General features: G+C 43.9%; 1 protein-coding gene across 1 annotated transcript in view; it reads left to right on the forward strand.

Annotated features, from left to right (window-relative positions):
* The first annotated feature begins 3,487 nt into the window (after positions 1-3,487).
* The window catches only part of LOC148058338 (nucleolar protein 4-like), a 104,459-nt gene continuing 89,879 nt past the window's right edge, over positions 3,488-18,067 (forward strand). Inside the window, exons 1-3 of the mRNA XM_087782570.1 lie at positions 3,488-4,138; positions 7,269-7,412; positions 8,658-8,751. Coding sequence (XP_087638696.1) covers positions 3,779-4,138; positions 7,269-7,412; positions 8,658-8,751 — 598 coding nt within the window. The 5' untranslated portion in view covers positions 3,488-3,778. The remainder of the gene's footprint in view (positions 4,139-7,268; positions 7,413-8,657; positions 8,752-18,067) is intronic.

An 18,067-nucleotide genomic window follows, 5' to 3' on the forward strand; every position in this document is an offset into this window, starting at 1 on the left:
TTTCACGTAACTATGGCAACAAAACGTTTTCCTTTATTTGAGAGTTGAAGGTCACAGACTCCTGCTGTGAATTGAGCTCTTTGGCAGAGGTATGCTCCGTCCTGGTGCTTTTCTTAGGATTCAAGGGATGTGTTTTGAAACACTTTCACTTCCCTCCATCGAACGTTATTTTCATTCTGCTGTTTCTTCTTTTCTTCTTCCTCTCCTGACTTCATGTAACTGTCGTTTCTTCTCAGATGAAACATCTAAACACAGGAAATAAAGAAACTGAATCCTTTTTAATTCTCGTGTATTCGGACGATAAACATGTGATCATGTTATTGATCACATGTCAAGAAACATTGATCAGCTAAAGTTCTGACTTGATATTTATTGACTTTCTCAGCAGAGCGACTTCGTGCTGAGATGGATGGATGGATGGATGGATGGATGATGGATGGATGATGGATGATGGATGATGGATGATGGATGGATGGATGGATGATGGATGATGGATGGATGGATGGATGGATGGATGGATGGATGGATGGATGGATGGATGGATGATGGATGGATGGATGGATGGATGATGGATGATGGATGATGGATGATGGATGATGGATGATGGATGGATGATGGATGATGGATGGATGATGGATGGATGGATGGATGATGGATGGATGGATGGATGATGGATGATGATGATGGATGGATGGATGGATGATGGATGATGGATGGATGGATGGATGGATGATGGATGATGGATGGATGGATGATGGATGATGATGATGGATGGATGATGGATGATGATGATGGATGGATGGATGATGGATGATGGATGGATGGATGATGGATGATGGATGATGGATGATGGATGATGGATGGATGATGGATGATGGATGGATGGATGTGATGGATGGATGGATGATGGATGATGGAAGGATGATGGATGATGGATGATGGATGGATGGATGATGGATGATGGATGGATGGATGATGGATGATAGATGGATGGATGGATGGATGATGGATGGATGGATGATGGATGGATGGATGGATGGATGGATGGATGGATGGATGATGAGACTTTATTTATCCCCAATAGACAAATGTCCAAATATTCTTTATTTAATTTTATTTATCTAATTATTCTTCTCCATTCTTTCAATCCAGTCAAACCACAGAGAGGAGCTGGAGTACCTGAAGGAAACCACAGAGAGGAGCTGGAGTACTGGAAGGAAACCACAGAGAGGAGCTGGAGTACCTGAAGGAAACCACAGAGAGGAGCTGGAGTACTGGAAGGAAACCACAGAGAGGAGCTGGAGTACTGGAAGGAAACCACAGAGAGGAGCTGGAGTACTGGAAGGAAACCACAGAGAGGAGCTGGAGTACTGGAAGGAAACCACAGAGAGGAGCTGGAGTACTGGAAGGAAACCACAGAGAGGAGCTGGAGTACTGGAAGGAAACCACAGAGAGGAGCTGGAGTACTGGAAGGAAACCACAGAGAGGAGCTGGAGTACCGGAAGGAAACCACAGAGAGGAGCTGGAGTACCTGAAGGAAACCACAGAGAGGAGCTGGAGTACCTGAAGGAAACCACAGAGAGGAGCTGGAGTACTGGAAGGAAACCACAGAGAGGCGCTGGAGTACTGGAAGGAAACCACAGAGAGGAGCTGGAGTACCTGAAGGAAACCACAGAGAGGAGCTGGAGTACTGGAAGGAAACCACAGAGAGGAGCTGGAGTACCTGAAGGAAACCACAGAGAGGAGCTGGAGTACTGGAAGGAAACCACAGAGAGGAGCTGGAGTACCTGAAGGAAACCACAGAGAGGAGCTGGAGTACTGGAAGGAAACCACGGAGAGGAGCTGGAGTACTGGAAGGAAACCACAGAGAGGAGCTGGAGTACTGGAAGGAAACCACAGAGAGGAGCTGGAGTACCTGAAGGAAACCACAGAGAGGAGCTGGAGTACTGGAAGGAAACCACAGAGAGGATCTGGAGTACTAGAAGGAAACCACACAGAGGAGCTGGAGTACTGGAAGGAAACCACAGAGAGGAGCTGGAGTACTGGAAGGAAACCACAGAGAGGAGCTGGAGTACTGGAAGGAAACCACAGAGAGGAGCTGGAGTACCTGAAGGAAACCACAGAGAGGAGCTGGAGTACTGGAAGGAAACCACAGAGAGGAGCTGGAGTACTGGAAGGAAACCACAGAGAGGAGCTGGAGTACTAGAAGGAAACCACAGAGAAGAGCTGGAGTACTGGAAGGAAACCACAGAGAGGAGCTGGAGTACTGGAAGGAAACCACAGAGAGGAGCTGGAGTACTGGAAGGAAACCAGTACCTGAAGGAAACCACAGAGAGGAGCTGGAGTACCGGAAGGAAACCACAGAGAGGAGCTGGATTACTGGAAGGAAACCACAGAGAGGAGCTGGAGTACTGGAAGGAAACCACAGAGAGGAGTTGGAGTACCTGAAGGAAACCACAGAGAGGAGCTGGAGTACTGGAAGGAAACCACAGGGAGGAGCTGGAGTACTGGAAGGAAACCACGGAGAGGAGCTGGAGTACCTGAAGGAAACCACAGAGAGGAGCTGGAGTACTGGAAGGAAACCACAGAGAGGAGCTGGAGTACCTGAAGGAAACCACAGAGAGGAGCTGGAGTACTGGAAGGAAACCACAGAGAGGATCTGGAGTACTAGAAGGAAACCACACAGAGGAGCTGGAGTACTGGAAGGAAACCACAGAGAGGAGCTGGAGTACTGGAAGGAAACCACAGAGAGGAGCTGGAGTACTTGAAGGAAACCACAGAGAGGAGCTGGAGTACTGGAAGGAAACCACAGAGAGGATCTGGAGTACTAGAAGGAAACCACACAGAGGAGCTGGAGTACTGGAAGGAAACCACAGAGAGGAGCTGGAGTACTGGAAGGAAACCACAGAGAGGAGCTGGAGTACTAGAAGGAAACCACAGAGAGGAGCTGGAGTACTGGAAGGAAACCACAGAGAGGATCTGGAGTACTAGAAGGAAACCACACAGAGGAGCTGGAGTACTGGAAGGAAACCACAGAGAGGAGCTGGAGTACTGGAAGGAAACCACAGAGAGGAGCTGGAGTACCTGAAGGAAACCACAGAGAGGAGCTGGAGTACCTGAAGGAAACCACAGAGAGGAGCTGGAGTACCTGAAGGAAACCACAGAGAGGAGCTGGAGTACTGGAAGGAAACCACAGAGAGGAGCTGGAGTACTGGAAGGAAACCACAGAGAGGAGCTGGAGTACTGGAAGGAAACCACAGAGAGGAGCTGGAGTACCTGAAGGAAACCACAGAGAGGAGCTGGAGTACTGGAAGGAAACCACAGAGAGGAGCTGGAGTACCTGAAGGAAACCACAGAGAGGAGCTGGAGTACCTGAAGGAAACCACAGAGAGGAGCTGGAGTACCTGAAGGAAACCACTGATCAACAGAAACACAGTTTTTAAATCCCAATGACGCATCTTCAGTCACTTCCTGTCTCGTGTCCAGCAGTGACGCTCGTGAGGTTCAGACGCTGAGGAGGACTCGAACCGAGCCTGTATCCGAACAGGTGCGACACCCTGGACAGTCACGTGGGACGGGATTCCGCGCCAAAGGTCGTGAGGAGAAGAATAAAGAAGTAGAATATCTGGAGGTTCTGAAGCTCGTCACGCCTGACGAGACAACAGGTGTGTTGGACTGAAGGTCCATCAGAAGCTCAGGAGGAACTTCGTGTAGATCTCAAGCCCGCAGACGAAGATCCTTCACGGAAACCATCGATTCCTCTTTGGTTCTGTTCATTATGACCGCGAGGAGAGACGCGAGCGACCAGAACCAGAACCAGAAACAGCGCAGCAGCTCCAGCCTCCGCGCGGCTCCGGACGACGAGTCCGCGGCAGGAGGGCAAATCTCGGGGCAGTTCCGGGACTGGTGTCTGCAGACCTACGGGGACTCTGGCAAGACCAAGACCGTGACCCGCCGCAAGTACAACAAGATCCTGCAGGCGCTGCTGCTGGAGGAAGAAAACAACAACAACAACAACAACAATAACTTCCACATCAACGCCAAGTTCAAGTTCTGGGTGAAATCCAAAGGTTTCCAGATGATGATTCTGCAGGATCAGAAGAACAGGCCGTTGCTGTTTGTGCCCGTGAAGACCACGGTGAGTCACTCTTGCTCTCACTCTTGCTCTCACTCTTGCTCTCACTCTTGCTCTCACTCTTGCTCTCACCCTTGCTCTCACTCTTGCTCTCACTCTTGCTCTCACTCTTGCTCTCACTCTTGCTCTCACTCTTGCTCTCACCCTTGCTCTCACCCTTGCTCTCACTCTTGCTCTCACTCTTGCTCTCACTCTTGCTCTCACCCTTGCTCTCACCCTTGCTCTCACTCTTGCTCTCACTCTTGCTCTCACCCTTGCTCTCACTCTTGCTCTCACTCTTGCTCTCACTCTTGCTCTCACCCTTGCTCTCACTCTTGCTCTCACTCTTGCTCTCACCCTTGCTCTCACCCTTGCTCTCACTCTTGCTCTCACTCTTGCTCTCACCCTTGCTCTCACTCTTGCTCTCACTCTTGCTCTCACCCTTGCTCTCACCCTTGCTCTCACCCTTGCTCTCACTCTTGCTCTCACTCTTGCTCTCACCCTTGCTCTCACTCTTGCTCTCACCCTTGCTCTCACTCTTGCTCTCACTCTTGCTCTCACCCTTGCTCTCACTCTTGCTCTCACCCTTGCTCTCACTCTTGCTCTCACTCTTGCTCTCACCCTTGCTCTCACCCTTGCTCTCACCCTTGCTCTCACCCTTGCTCTCACTCTTGCTCTCACTCTTGCTCTCACTCTTGCTCTCACCCTTGCTCTCACCCTTGCTCTCACTCTTGCTCTCACTCTTGCTCTCACTCTTGCTCTCACCCTTGCTCTCACTCTTGCTCTCACTCTTGCTCTCACTCTTGCTCTCACTCTTGCTCTCACCCTTGCTCTCACTCTTGCTCTCACCCTTGCTCTCACTCTTGCTCTCACTCTTGCTCTCACCCTTGCTCTCACTCTTGCTCTCACTCTTGCTCTCACCCTTGCTCTCACCCTTGCTCTCACTCTTGCTCTCACTCTTGCTCTCACCCTTGCTCTCACTCTTGCTCTCACCCTTGCTCTCACTCTTGCTCTCACTCTTGCTCTCACTCTTGCTCTCACTCTTGCTCTCACTCTTGCTCTCACCCTTGCTCTCACCCTTGCTCTCACTCTTGCTCTCACTCTTGCTCTCACCCTTGCTCTCACTCTTGCTCTCACCCTTGCTCTCACTCTTGCTCTCACTCTTGCTCTCACTCTTGCTCTCACCCTTGCTCTCACTCTTGCTCTCACTCTTGCTCTCACTCTTGCTCTCACCCTTGCTCTCACTCTTGCTCTCACTCTTGCTCTCACTCTTGCTCTCACTCTTGCTCTCACCCTTGCTCTCACTCTTGCTCTCACCCTTGCTCTCACTCTTGCTCTCACTCTTGCTCTCACCCTTGCTCTCACTCTTGCTCTCACTCTTGCTCTCACCCTTGCTCTCACCCTTGCTCTCACTCTTGCTCTCACTCTTGCTCTCACTCTTGCTCTCACCCTTGCTCTCACTCTTGCTCTCACCCTTGCTCTCACTCTTGCTCTCACTCTTGCTCTCACCCTTGCTCTCACTCTTGCTCTCACCCTTGCTCTCACCCTTGCTCTCACTCTTGCTCTCACCCTTGCTCTCACCCTTGCTCTCACCCTTGCTCTCACTCTTGCTCTCACCCTTGCTCTCACTCTTGCTCTCACTCTTGCTCTCACCCTTGCTCTCACTCTTGCTCTCACCCTTGCTCTCACCCTTGCTCTCACTCTTGCTCTCACCCTTGCTCTCACCCTTGCTCTCACTCTTGCTCTCACTCTTGCTCTCACTCTTGCTCTCACTCTTGCTCTCACTCTTGCTCTCACTCTTGCTCTCACTCTTGCTCTCACTCTTGCTCTCACTCTTGCTCTCACTCTTGCTCTCACCCTTGCTCTCACTCTTGCTCTCACTCTTGCTCTTCCTCTATCATCATCATCATCATCTTCATCTTCATCTTCTTCATCCTCTTCATCATCTTCATCATCTTCATCATCTTCATCATCATCTTCATCATCTTCATCATCATCTTTATCATCATCTTCATCATCTTTATCTTTATCTTTATCTTCATCATCTTCATCTTTATCTTCATCATCATCTTCATCATCTTCATCATCTTCATCATCTTTATCATGATCTTGATCTTCGTCATCATCATCATCATCATCATCATCATCATCATCATCATCATCATCTTCATCATCATCTTCATCTTTATCATCATCTTCATCATCTTTATCTTTATCTTCATCATCTTCATCTTCATCTTTATCATCATCATCATCATCATCTTTATCTTCATCATCATCTTCATCATCTTCATCATCTTCATCATCTTCATCCTCTCAAATATGAGAATTGAAATATTGGCGAGATATTTAAACTGGTATCAGCAGCGAAGACGTGTTTATCCTCGTACTGCTGCTGAAAATACACCTGTAAGTACATGAATATATATATATTTATATATGACGTAACTTTAAAACGTCACTAAGATGGAGCTGTTTAGTGTGTTTAGTGTCCATCGAACCATACTCACACTAAGTGGCGTACTAAGAATTGAGACGCACTAACGCACTAAGAATACTAACTTTGAGGACACTAGTATGTGATTTGAGACACAGCAGCTTCAGTCAGTGGCACTAATGAGCAGCAGCTGTGAACTTTGACCTCATGGAGGTTCTCAGTCACAGAAGCTCCAGGAGGTCAATAGTTCAGTCCAGAGACGCTGATGGTCGGTTCAATGTTGGATTTTCTTTGTTGTGTTTGTTTCTGATGTTCAAATGTATGTTTAACTGCATTGAATATTCGTGAAGGAACACGTTGAAGTGTTTACTTTATGGATTGTTGTGATTAATGGGTTTTACTAAAATAACATTTCATTTGAGTTTGGAAAATTCAAGAAATTAGATTTAGTGCTTGTTAATGAATTTAAAACATCTGATTAAGACGTTTAAATTAATTTAAAACATCTGATTAAGATGTTTAAATTAATTTAAAATGTTTGAATGTTTAAGTTAATTTAATTTTTGTGTGTGTGTGTGTGTGTGTGTGTGTGTGTGTGTGTGTGTGTGTGTGTGTGTGTGTGTGTGTGTGTGTGTGTGTGTGTGTGTGTGTGTGTGTGTGTGTGTGTGTGTGTGTGTGTGTGTGTGTGTCCAGAGATGATCATTGTGTTGTTTCCAGTGTGCGGACAGCGGTGAAGACTCGTGGAAGAGGGTGGCGGTGGTCGAGGACTTCTTGGACATCATCTATGCCATGCATGTGGAGGTCAGCGGTGACCCTGGAAAGCCACCCAAACACGCTGGACAGAAGAAAACCTACAAAGCTGTGAGTTGATCTGATGTTGCTGCAGAAACTGAACACATGTTACAAAAGTGCAGGAACTTCTCATCATGATTTACACTCATGACGTCATAATGATCGTTGAAGTGAAACAATTGAAAACAATACGTCACATGACTTCACTAATATAAATATAAACAACAGGATTCAGTGATTCTTTTCCTCCTCGTGTCTCGTCGACGTCACGTGTTCGTGTCTCGTCACACGAAGACATGTTTGACTGACAGGAAGACATGTTTGATTGACAGGAAGACATGTTTGAAGGACACAAAGACATGTTTGAAGGACACAAAGACATGTTTGACTGACAGGAAGACATGTTTGAAGGACACAAAGACATGTTTGACTGACAGGAAGACATGTTTGACTGACAGGAAGACATGTTTGAAGGACACAAAGACATGTTTGAAGGACACGAAGACATGTTTGAAGGACACAAAGACATGTTTGAAGGACACAAAGACATGTTTGAAGGACACAAAGAAATGTTTGACTGACAGGAAGACATGTTTGAAGGACACAAAGACATGTTTGACTGACAGGAAGACATGTTTGACTGACAGGAAGACATGTTTGACTGACAGGAAGACATGTTTGAAGGACACAAAGACATGTTTGATTGACACAAAGACATGTTTGAAGGACACAAAGACATGTTTGAAGGACACAAAGACATGTTTGAAGGACACGAAGACATGTTTGAAGGACACAAAGACATGTTTGAAGGACACAAAGACATGTTTGAAGGACACAAAGAAATGTTTGACTGACAGGAAGACATGTTTGAAGGACACAAAGACATGTTTGACTGACAGGAAGACATGTTTGACTGACAGGAAGACATGTTTGACTGACAGGAAGACATGTTTGAAGGACACAAAGACATGTTTGATTGACACAAAGACATGTTTGAAGGACACAAAGACATGTTTGAAGGACACAAAGACATGTTTGAAGGACACAAAGACATGTTTGATTGACACGAAGACATGTTTGAAGGACACAAAGACATGTTTGATTGACACAAAGACATGTTTGATTGACACAAAGACATGTTTGAAGGACACAAAGACATGTTTGAGTGACACAAAGACATGTTTGATTGACACAAAGACATGTTTGAAGGACACAAAGACATGTTTGACTGACACAAAGACATGTTTGACTGACACAAAGACATGTTTGACTGACAGGAAGACATGTTTGACGGACACAAGTCAAATGTTTCAGATTGCAGAGACGTACGCCTTCCTGCCCAGAGAAGCCGTCACTCGCTTCCTGATGATCTGTGGCGAGTGTCAGAAAAGGAGACACGTCTGCAAAGGTCAGAGGTCATGTGATCACGTTGATGTTACGAGGATTCATTTAAAAATGATTGACTTGATGGTCTGATTATCTTTGTCCTGAAAAACTGATCAATCATAGGATCATCATCTGATCAATGTGGGGTGAGGGGGGGTGATAGGGTAAGGGGGGTGATAGGGTGAGGGGGGTGATAGGGTGAGGGGGGGTGATAGGGTGAGGGGGGGTGATAGGGTCAGGGGGGTGATAGGGTGAGGGGAGGTGATAGGGTGAGGGGGGTGATAGGTTGTGGGGGGTTGATAGGGTGATAGGGTGAGGGGGGGTGATGGGGTGAGGGGGGTGATAGGGTAAGGGGGGTGATAGGGTGAGGGGGGTGATAGGGTGAGGGGGGTGATAGGGTGAGGGGGGTGATAGGTTGTGGGGGGGTGATAGGGTCAGGGGGGTGATAGGGTGAGGGGGGTGATAGGGTGAGGGGAGGTGATAGGGTGAGGGGGGTGATAGGTTGTGGGGGGTTGATAGGGTGATAGGGTGAGGGGGGGTGATGGGGTGATAAGTTGAAGGGGGTGATAGGGTGAGGGGGGGTGATAGGGTGAGGGGGGTGATAGGGTGATGGGGTGATAGGGTGAGGGGGGTGATAGGGTGAGGGGGGGTGATAGGGTGAGGGGGGTGATAGGGTGAGGGGGGGTGATAGGTTGAGGGGGGGTGATAGGGTGATGGGGTGAGGGGGTGAGGGGGGTGATGGGGTGAGGGGGGTGATAGGGTGAGGGGGGGTGATAGGGTCAGGGGGGTGATAGGGTGAGGGGGGGTGATGGGGTGATAGGTTGAGGGGGGGTGATAGGGTGAGGGGGGTGATAGGGTGAGGGGGGGTGATGGGGTAATAAGTTGAGGGGGGTGATAGGGTGAGGGGGGGTGATAGGGTGAGGGGGGTGATAGGGTGAGGGGGGTGATAGGGTGAGGGGGGGTGATAGGGTGAGGGGGGTGATAGGGTGATGGGGTGAGGGGGGTGATGGGGTGATAGGGTGAGGGGGGGTGATAGGTTGAGGGGGGGTGATAGGGTGATGGGGTGAGGGGGGTGATGGGGTGAGGGGGGTGATAGGGTGAGGGGGGGTGATAGGTTGAGGGGGGGTGATAGGTTGAGGGGGGGTGATAGGGTGATGGGGTGAGGGGGGTGATAGGGTGATGGGGTGAGGGGGGTGATAGGGTGAGGGGGGGTGATAGGGTGATGGGGTGAGGGGGGTGATAGGGTGAGGGGGGGTGATAGGGTGAGGGGACACACACACACACACTGACTTCTTATCTTCCATTATTCAAATCTGTTCTTATTCTTGAGACTTTAATCTTCATGTTGATGACGTCACGTCTTGTTCTGCTAAAGAACTTTGAACTTTAACAGAAGCCTTTAATTTTGAGCAACATGTTTCTGAACCCACTCATCAAAAAGTTAGTTTTTACTCTTGGCCTAAACATTTCTAATGTATCTGTACATGATGTCCATCTGATCATTCTCTTGTTGAACCTGGACTTCATCCCTGAACCTAAGCCTTTGAAAGTTAGGTCTCAGAGGCGTGTCATCTCAGCCGATACTGCAGACAGTTTTTCTGCTATGTTTGACCGTCTTTCCTTTGATGACTGAACGTGTTTGATTCACTGTTTCACTGATCATTGTGTTGAAATACTGGATCAAACCTGTTAAATCGAACTTGAAAATTCAGAAAAAACAGTGTCATTGAACAAATGAAGATCTCCTGAGTCGGAAGAGACTTTGTCGAAAGACTGAGCTTCTCTGGAAGTCCACTAAACTTGAGGTGCATAGACTTCACCTCAGGGATCTGATGACTTCTTACATTAAGATGGTAGAAACTGCTAGATCTGATTACATCAGAAAACTGGTAGCAGCAAATAGGAAAAACCCCAAAGTTTTGTTTGACACGATGAATTCTCTCGTGTCTCCTGCTCCTCAAATCACGCCGGTCTTCTGTGAAGCTGACAGCAATGCATTGTTGAGATTTTTCATTGACAAAATTAAATTGATCAAAGAGAAAATCTCTCCCTCTTTGTTTGGAACCCTTACTGTCTCTGAGCCCCTCTCCTCCTCTTGGTCCTCCTTCACTGCTGTATCTTTGGGTGATATTTCAGCACTAGTGAACAAGATGAAACCCTCCTCTTGCTCAGATGACGTCCTTCCTTGTAGGCTTTTTATCAAAGTATTTGATGTAATTGGCCCCTGGGTTACCAATATGGTAAACCTCTCCCTTTCCACAGGGGTTTTTAACAAAACATTTAAACATGCCATTGTGGAGCCTCTGCTCAAAAAAACAGGCTTAGACCCAACTGACCTCAGTAATTTCAGGCCTATTTCTAAGCTCCCTTTCTTGTCCAAGATCTTGGAGAAGGTTGTGTCTGAGCAGCTGTCTTTGTTCCTGGATCAGAGCGACATCCATGAGAAGTTTCAGTCTGGCTTCCGTAAACATCTACGGAGACAGCTTTACTGAAAGTGTCCAGTGACATCATGATGTCGGCTGACTCTGGTAAATTCACTGTTCTGGTTCTGTTGGATCTGTCCTCAGCCTTTGACACAGTTGATCACCAGATCCTGCTGAGAAGACTGAGGGATGAAGACTGTCTGGGTCTGTGTTAGAATGGTTCTCATCTTACCTTTCTGGGCACAGTTTTAGTGTATCTGCCAATCAAATGAGGTCTGAATCTGCAGATCTGTTGTGTGGAGTCCCTCAAGGTTCTGTTCTGGGTCCTTTATTGTTTTTGCTGTACTTGATTCCCCTCGGTAAAATCATTCAGAGAGTTCCAGATGTTTCTTATCACATGTTTGCTGATGACATCCAGCTCTACTGCTCTGTTGATCAACTGAGCCCCAGACGCTGAACTTAGTCAATTGTTTGCTAGAAATCAAACAATGAGTGAAAACACTTTACAGCTAAATGTGGACAAAACTGAAACACTGGTGATTGTTGATGATAAGGTTCCAGGGTTGAGTCAGTACTTGGGTGACTTGGGTCAGTCTATCAAACTGAGCCTGAGAAACCTGGGTGTTGTATTTGATAAAGACATGTCTCTTGTTCAACACTGAAGAAAACTGACCAGAAACTGTTTCCTTCAACTGAGAAAAATCTCTAAACTTAGGAAAATGTTGTCGGAACATGATCTGGATCTTATAATCCATGCGTTTGTTTCTTCTCGTCTGGACTATTGTAACAGTTTGTTTTCATGTCTTAACAAGAAGGATCGTCTCGCCTGCAGTTGATTCAGAACTCTGACCCGCTCTAGTAGAAGAACTCACATCTCTCCGGTCCTTAAAACTCTTCACTGGCTTCCAGTTTCTTTCAGGATCAACTTTAAAATTCTGGTTCTTACTTTCAGATCTATTCATGGTCAGGCTCCTCCTTACATCACTGATCTGATCCAGCCTTACACCCCAGCTCGGGCTCTGAGGTCTGTGGATCAGAATCTACTGATGGTTCCACGCACACGGCTCAGGACCAGAGGAGAGAAATCTTTTCAGGCTGTTGCTCCTAAGCTTTGGAACGATCTTCTCTCTCTTTGCGCTTGATGATCTACTGACTCCTTTAAGAAACATCTGTGTTTGATGATCTACTGACTCCTTTAAGAAACATCTGTGTTTGATGATCTACTGACTCCTTTAAGAAACATCTGTGTTTGATGATCTACTGACTCCTTTAAGAAACATCTGTGTTTGATGATCTACTGACTCCTTTAAGAAACATCTGTGTTTGATGATCTACTGACTCCTTTAAGAAACATGTGTGTTTGATGATCTACTGACTCCTTTAAGAAACATGTGTGTTTGATGATCTACTGACTCCTTCAAGAAACATGTGTGTTTGATGTTCTACTGACTCCTTCAAGAAACATCTGTGTTTGATGATCTACTGACTCCTTCAAGAAACATCTGTGTTTGATGATCTACTGACTCCTTTAAGTAACATCTGTGTTTGATGATCTACTGACTCCTTCAAGAAACATCTGTGTTTGATGATCTACTGACTCCTTTAAGAAACATCTGTGTTTGATGATCTACTGACTCCTTCAAGAAACATCTGTGTTTGATGATCTACTGACTCCTTCAAGAAACATCTGTGTTTGATGATCTACTGACTCCTTTAAGAAACATCTGTGTTTGATGATCTACTGACTCCTTTAAGAAACATCTGTGTTTGATGATCTACTGACTCCTTCAAGAAACATCTGTGTTTGATGATCTACTGACTCCTTCAAGAAACATCTGTGTTTGATGATCTACTGACTCCTTTAAGAAACATCTGTGTTTGATGATCTACTGACTCCTTCAATAAACATCTGTGTTTGATGATCTACTGACTCCTTTAAGAAACATCTGTGTTTGATGATCTACTGACTCCTTTAAGAAACATCTGTTTTGATGATCTACTGACTCCTTTAAGAAACATCTGTGTTTGATGATCTACTGACTCCTTCAAGAAACATCTCTGTGTTTGATGATCTACTGACTCCTTCAAGAAACATCTGTGTTTGATGATCTACTGACTCCTTCAAGAAACATCTGTGTTTGATGATCTACTGACTCCTTTAAGAAACATCTGTGTTTGATGATCTACTGACTCCTTTAAGAAACATCTGTGTTTGATGATCTACTGACTCCTTCAAGAAACATCTCTGTGTTTGATGATCTACTGACTCCTTCAAGAAACATCTGTGTTTGATGATCTACTGACTCCTTCAAGAAACATCTGTGTTTGATGATCTACTGACTCCTTTAAGAAACATCTGTGTTTGATGATCTACTGACTCCTTTAAAAAACATCTGTGTTTGATGATCTTCTGACTCCTTCAAGAAACATCTGTGTTTGATGATCTACTGACTCCTTCAAGAAACATCTCTGTGTTTGATGATCTACTGACTCCTTCAAGAAACATCTGTGTTTGATGATCTACTGACTCCTTTAAGAAACATGTGTGTTTGATGATCTACTGACTCCTTTAAGAAACATCTGTGTTTGATGATCTACTGACTCCTTCAAGAAACATCTGTGTTTGATGATCTACTGACTCCTTCAAGAAACATGTGTGTTTGATGATCTACTGACTCCTTCAAGAAACATGTGTGTTTGATGATCTACTGACTCCTTTAAGTAACATCTGTGTTTGATGATCTACTGACTCCTTCAAGAAACATCTGTGTTTGATGATCTACTGACTCCTTTAAGTAACATCTGTGTTTGATGATCTACTGACTCCTTCAAGAAACATCTGTGTTTGATGATCTACTGACTCCTTTAAGAAACATCTGTGTTTGATGATCTACTGACTCCTTCAAGAAACATCTGTGTTTGATGATCTACTGACTCCTTCAAGAAACATCTGTGTTTGATGATCTACTGACTCCTTTAAGAAACATCTGTGTTTGATGATCTACTGACTCCTTTAAGAAACATCTGTGTTTGATGATCTACTGACTCCTTCAAGAAACATCTCTGTGTTTGATGATCTACTGACTCCTTCAAGAAACATCTGTGTTTGATGATCTACTGACTCCTTCAAGAAACATCTGTGTTTGATGATCTACTGACTCCTTCAAGAAACATGTGTGTTTGATGATCTACTGACTCCTTCAAGAAACATCTGTGTTTGATGATCTACTGACTCCTTTAAGAAACATCTGTGTTTGATGATCTACTGACTCCTTTAAGAAAAATCTGTGTTTGATGATCTACTGACTCCTTCAAGAAACATCTCTGTGTTTGATGATCTACTGACTCCTTCAAGAAACATCTGTGTTTGATGATCTACTGACTCCTTCAAGAAACATCTGTGTTTGATGATCTACTGACTCCTTTAAGAAACATCTGTGTTTGATGATCTACTGACTCCTTTAAAAAACATCTGTGTTTGATGATCTTCTGACTCCTTCAAGAAACATCTGTGTTTAATGATCTACTGACTCCTTCAAGAAACATCTCTGTGTTTGATGATCTACTGACTCCTTCAAGAAACATCTGTGTTTGATGATCTACTGACTCCTTCAATAAACATCTGTGTTTGATGATCTACTGACTCCTTTAAGAAACATGTGTGTTTGATGATCTACTGACTCCTTTAAGAAACATCTGTGTTTGATGATCTACTGACTCCTTCAAGAAACATCTGTGTTTGATGATCTACTGACTCCTTCAAGAAACATCTGTGTTTGATGATCTACTGACTCCTTTAAGAAACATCTGTGTTTGATGATCTACTGACTCCTTCAATAAACATCTGTGTTTGATGATCTACTGACTCCTTTAAGAAACATGTGTGTTTGATGATCTACTGACTCCTTTAAGAAACATCTGTGTTTGATGATCTACTGACTCCTTTAAAAAACATCTGTGTTTGATGATCTTCTGACTCCTTCAAGAAACATCTGTGTTTGATGATCTACTGACTCCTTTAAGAAACATCTGTGTTTGATGATCTACTGACTCCTTCAAGAAACATCTGTGTTTGATGATCTACTGACTCCTTTAAGAAACATCTGTGTTTGATGATCTACTGACTCCTCCAAGAAACATCTCTGTGTTTGATGATCTACTGACTCCTTCAAGAAACATGTGTGTTTGATGATCTACTGACTCCTTCAAGAAACATCTGTGTTTGATGATCTACTGACTCCTTCAAGAAACATCTGTGTTTGATGATCTACTGACTCCTTTAAGAAACATCTGTGTTTGATGATCTACTGACTCCTTCAAGAAACATCTGTGTTTGATGATCTACTGACTCCTTCAAGAAACATCTGTGTTTGATGATCTACTGACTCCTTTAAGAAACATCTGTTTTTGATGATCTACTGACTCCTTTAAGAAACATCTGTGTTTGATGATCTACTGACTCCTTTAAGAAACATCTCTGTGTTTGATGATCTACTGACTCCTTCAAGAAACATCTGTGTTTGATGATCTACTGACTCCTTCAAGAAACATCTGTGTTTGATGATCTACTGACTCCTTTAAGAAACATCTGTGTTTGATGATCTACTGACTCCTTTAAAAAACATCTGTGTTTGATGATCTTCTGACTCCTTCAAGAAACATCTGTGTTTGATGATCTACTGACTCCTTCAAAAAACATCTCTGTGTTTGATGATCTACTGACTCCTTCAAGAAACATCTGTGTTTGATGATCTACTGACTCCTTTATGAAACATGTGTGTTTGATGATCTACTGACTCCTTTAAGAAACATCTGTGTTTGATGATCTACTGACTCCTTCAAGAAAAATCTGTGTTTGATGATCTACTGACTCCTTCAAGAAACATGTGTGTTTGATGATCTACTGACTCCTTCAAGAAACATGTGTGTTTGATGATCTACTGACTCCTTTAAGTAACATCTGTGTTTGATGATCTACTGACTCCTTCAAGAAACATCTGTGTTTGATGATCTACTGACTCCTTTAAGTAACATCTGTGTTTGATGATCTACTGACTCCTTCAAGAAACATCTGTGTTTGATGATCTACTGACTCCTTTAAGAAAAATCTGTGTTTGATGATCTACTGACTCCTTCAAGAAACATCTGTGTTTGATGATCTACTGACTCCTTCAAGAAACATCTGTGTTTGATGATCTACTGACTCCTTTAAGAAACATCTGTGTTTGATGATCTACTGACTCCTTTAAGAAACATCTGTGTTTGATGATCTACTGACTCCTTTAAGAAACATCTGTGTTTGATGATCTACTAACTCCTTCAAGAAACATCTGTGTTTGATGATCTACTGACTCCTTTAAGAAACATCTGTGTTTGATGATCTACTGACTCCTTCAATAAACATCTGTGTTTGATGATCTACTGACTCCTTTAAGAAACATCTGTGTTTGATGATCTACTGACTCCTTTAAGAAACATCTGTTTTGATGATCTACTGACTCCTTTAAGAAACATCTGTGTTTGATGATCTACTGACTCCTTCAAGAAACATCTCTGTGTTTGATGATCTACTGACTCCTTTAAGAAACATCTGTGTTTGATGATCTACTGACTCCTTCAAGAAACATCTCTGTGTTTGATGATCTACTGACTCCTTCAAGAAACATCTGTGTTTGATGATCTACTGACTCCTTCAAGAAACATCTGTGTTTGATGATCTACTGACTCCTTTAAGAAACATCTGTGTTTGATGATCTACTGACTCCTTTAAAAAACATCTGTGTTTGATGATCTTCTGACTCCTTCAAGAAACATCTGTGTTTGATGATCTACTGACTCCTTCAAGAAACATCTCTGTGTTTGATGATCTACTGACTCCTTCAAGAAACATCTGTGTTTGATGATCTACTGACTCCTTCAATAAACATCTGTGTTTGATGATCTACTGACTCCTTTAAGAAACATGTGTGTTTGATGATCTACTGACTCCTTTAAGAAACATCTGTGTTTGATGATCTACTGACTCCTTCAAGAAACATCTGTGTTTGATGATCTACTGACTCCTTCAAGAAACATCTGTGTTTGATGATCTACTGACTCCTTTAAGAAACATCTGTGTTTGATGATCTACTGACTCCTTCAATAAACATCTGTGTTTGATGATCTACTGACTCCTTTAAGAAACATGTGTGTTTGATGATCTACTGACTCCTTTAAGAAACATCTGTGTTTGATGATCTACTGACTCCTTTAAAAAACATCTGTGTTTGATGATCTTCTGACTCCTTCAAGAAACATCTGTGTTTGATGATCTACTGACTCCTTTAAGAAACATCTGTGTTTGATGATCTACTGACTCCTTCAAGAAACATCTGTGTTTGATGATCTACTGACTCCTTTAAGAAACATCTGTGTTTGATGATCTACTGACTCCTTCAAGAAACATCTCTGTGTTTGATGATCTACTGACTCCTTCAAGAAACATGTGTGTTTGATGATCTACTGACTCCTTCAAGAAACATCTGTGTTTGATGATCTACTGACTCCTTCAAGAAACATCTGTGTTTGATGATCTACTGACTCCTTTAAGAAACATCTGTGTTTGATGATCTACTGACTCCTTCAAGAAACATCTGTGTTTGATGATCTACTGACTCCTTCAAGAAACATCTGTGTTTGATGATCTACTGACTCCTTTAAGAAACATCTGTTTTTGATGATCTACTGACTCCTTTAAGAAACATCTGTGTTTGATGATCTACTGACTCCTTTATGAAACATCTGTGTTTGATGATCTACTGACTCCTTCAAGAAACATCTGTGTTTGATGATCTACTGACTCCTTCAAGAAACATCTGTGTTTGATGATCTACTGACTCCTTTAAGAAACATCTGTGTTTGATGATCTACTGACTC

This window comes from Callionymus lyra, unplaced genomic scaffold (assembly GCF_982586985.1).
Source record: "Callionymus lyra unplaced genomic scaffold, fCalLyr1.hap1.1 HAP1_SCAFFOLD_89, whole genome shotgun sequence".
Taxonomy (NCBI): domain Eukaryota; kingdom Metazoa; phylum Chordata; class Actinopteri; order Syngnathiformes; family Callionymidae; genus Callionymus; species Callionymus lyra.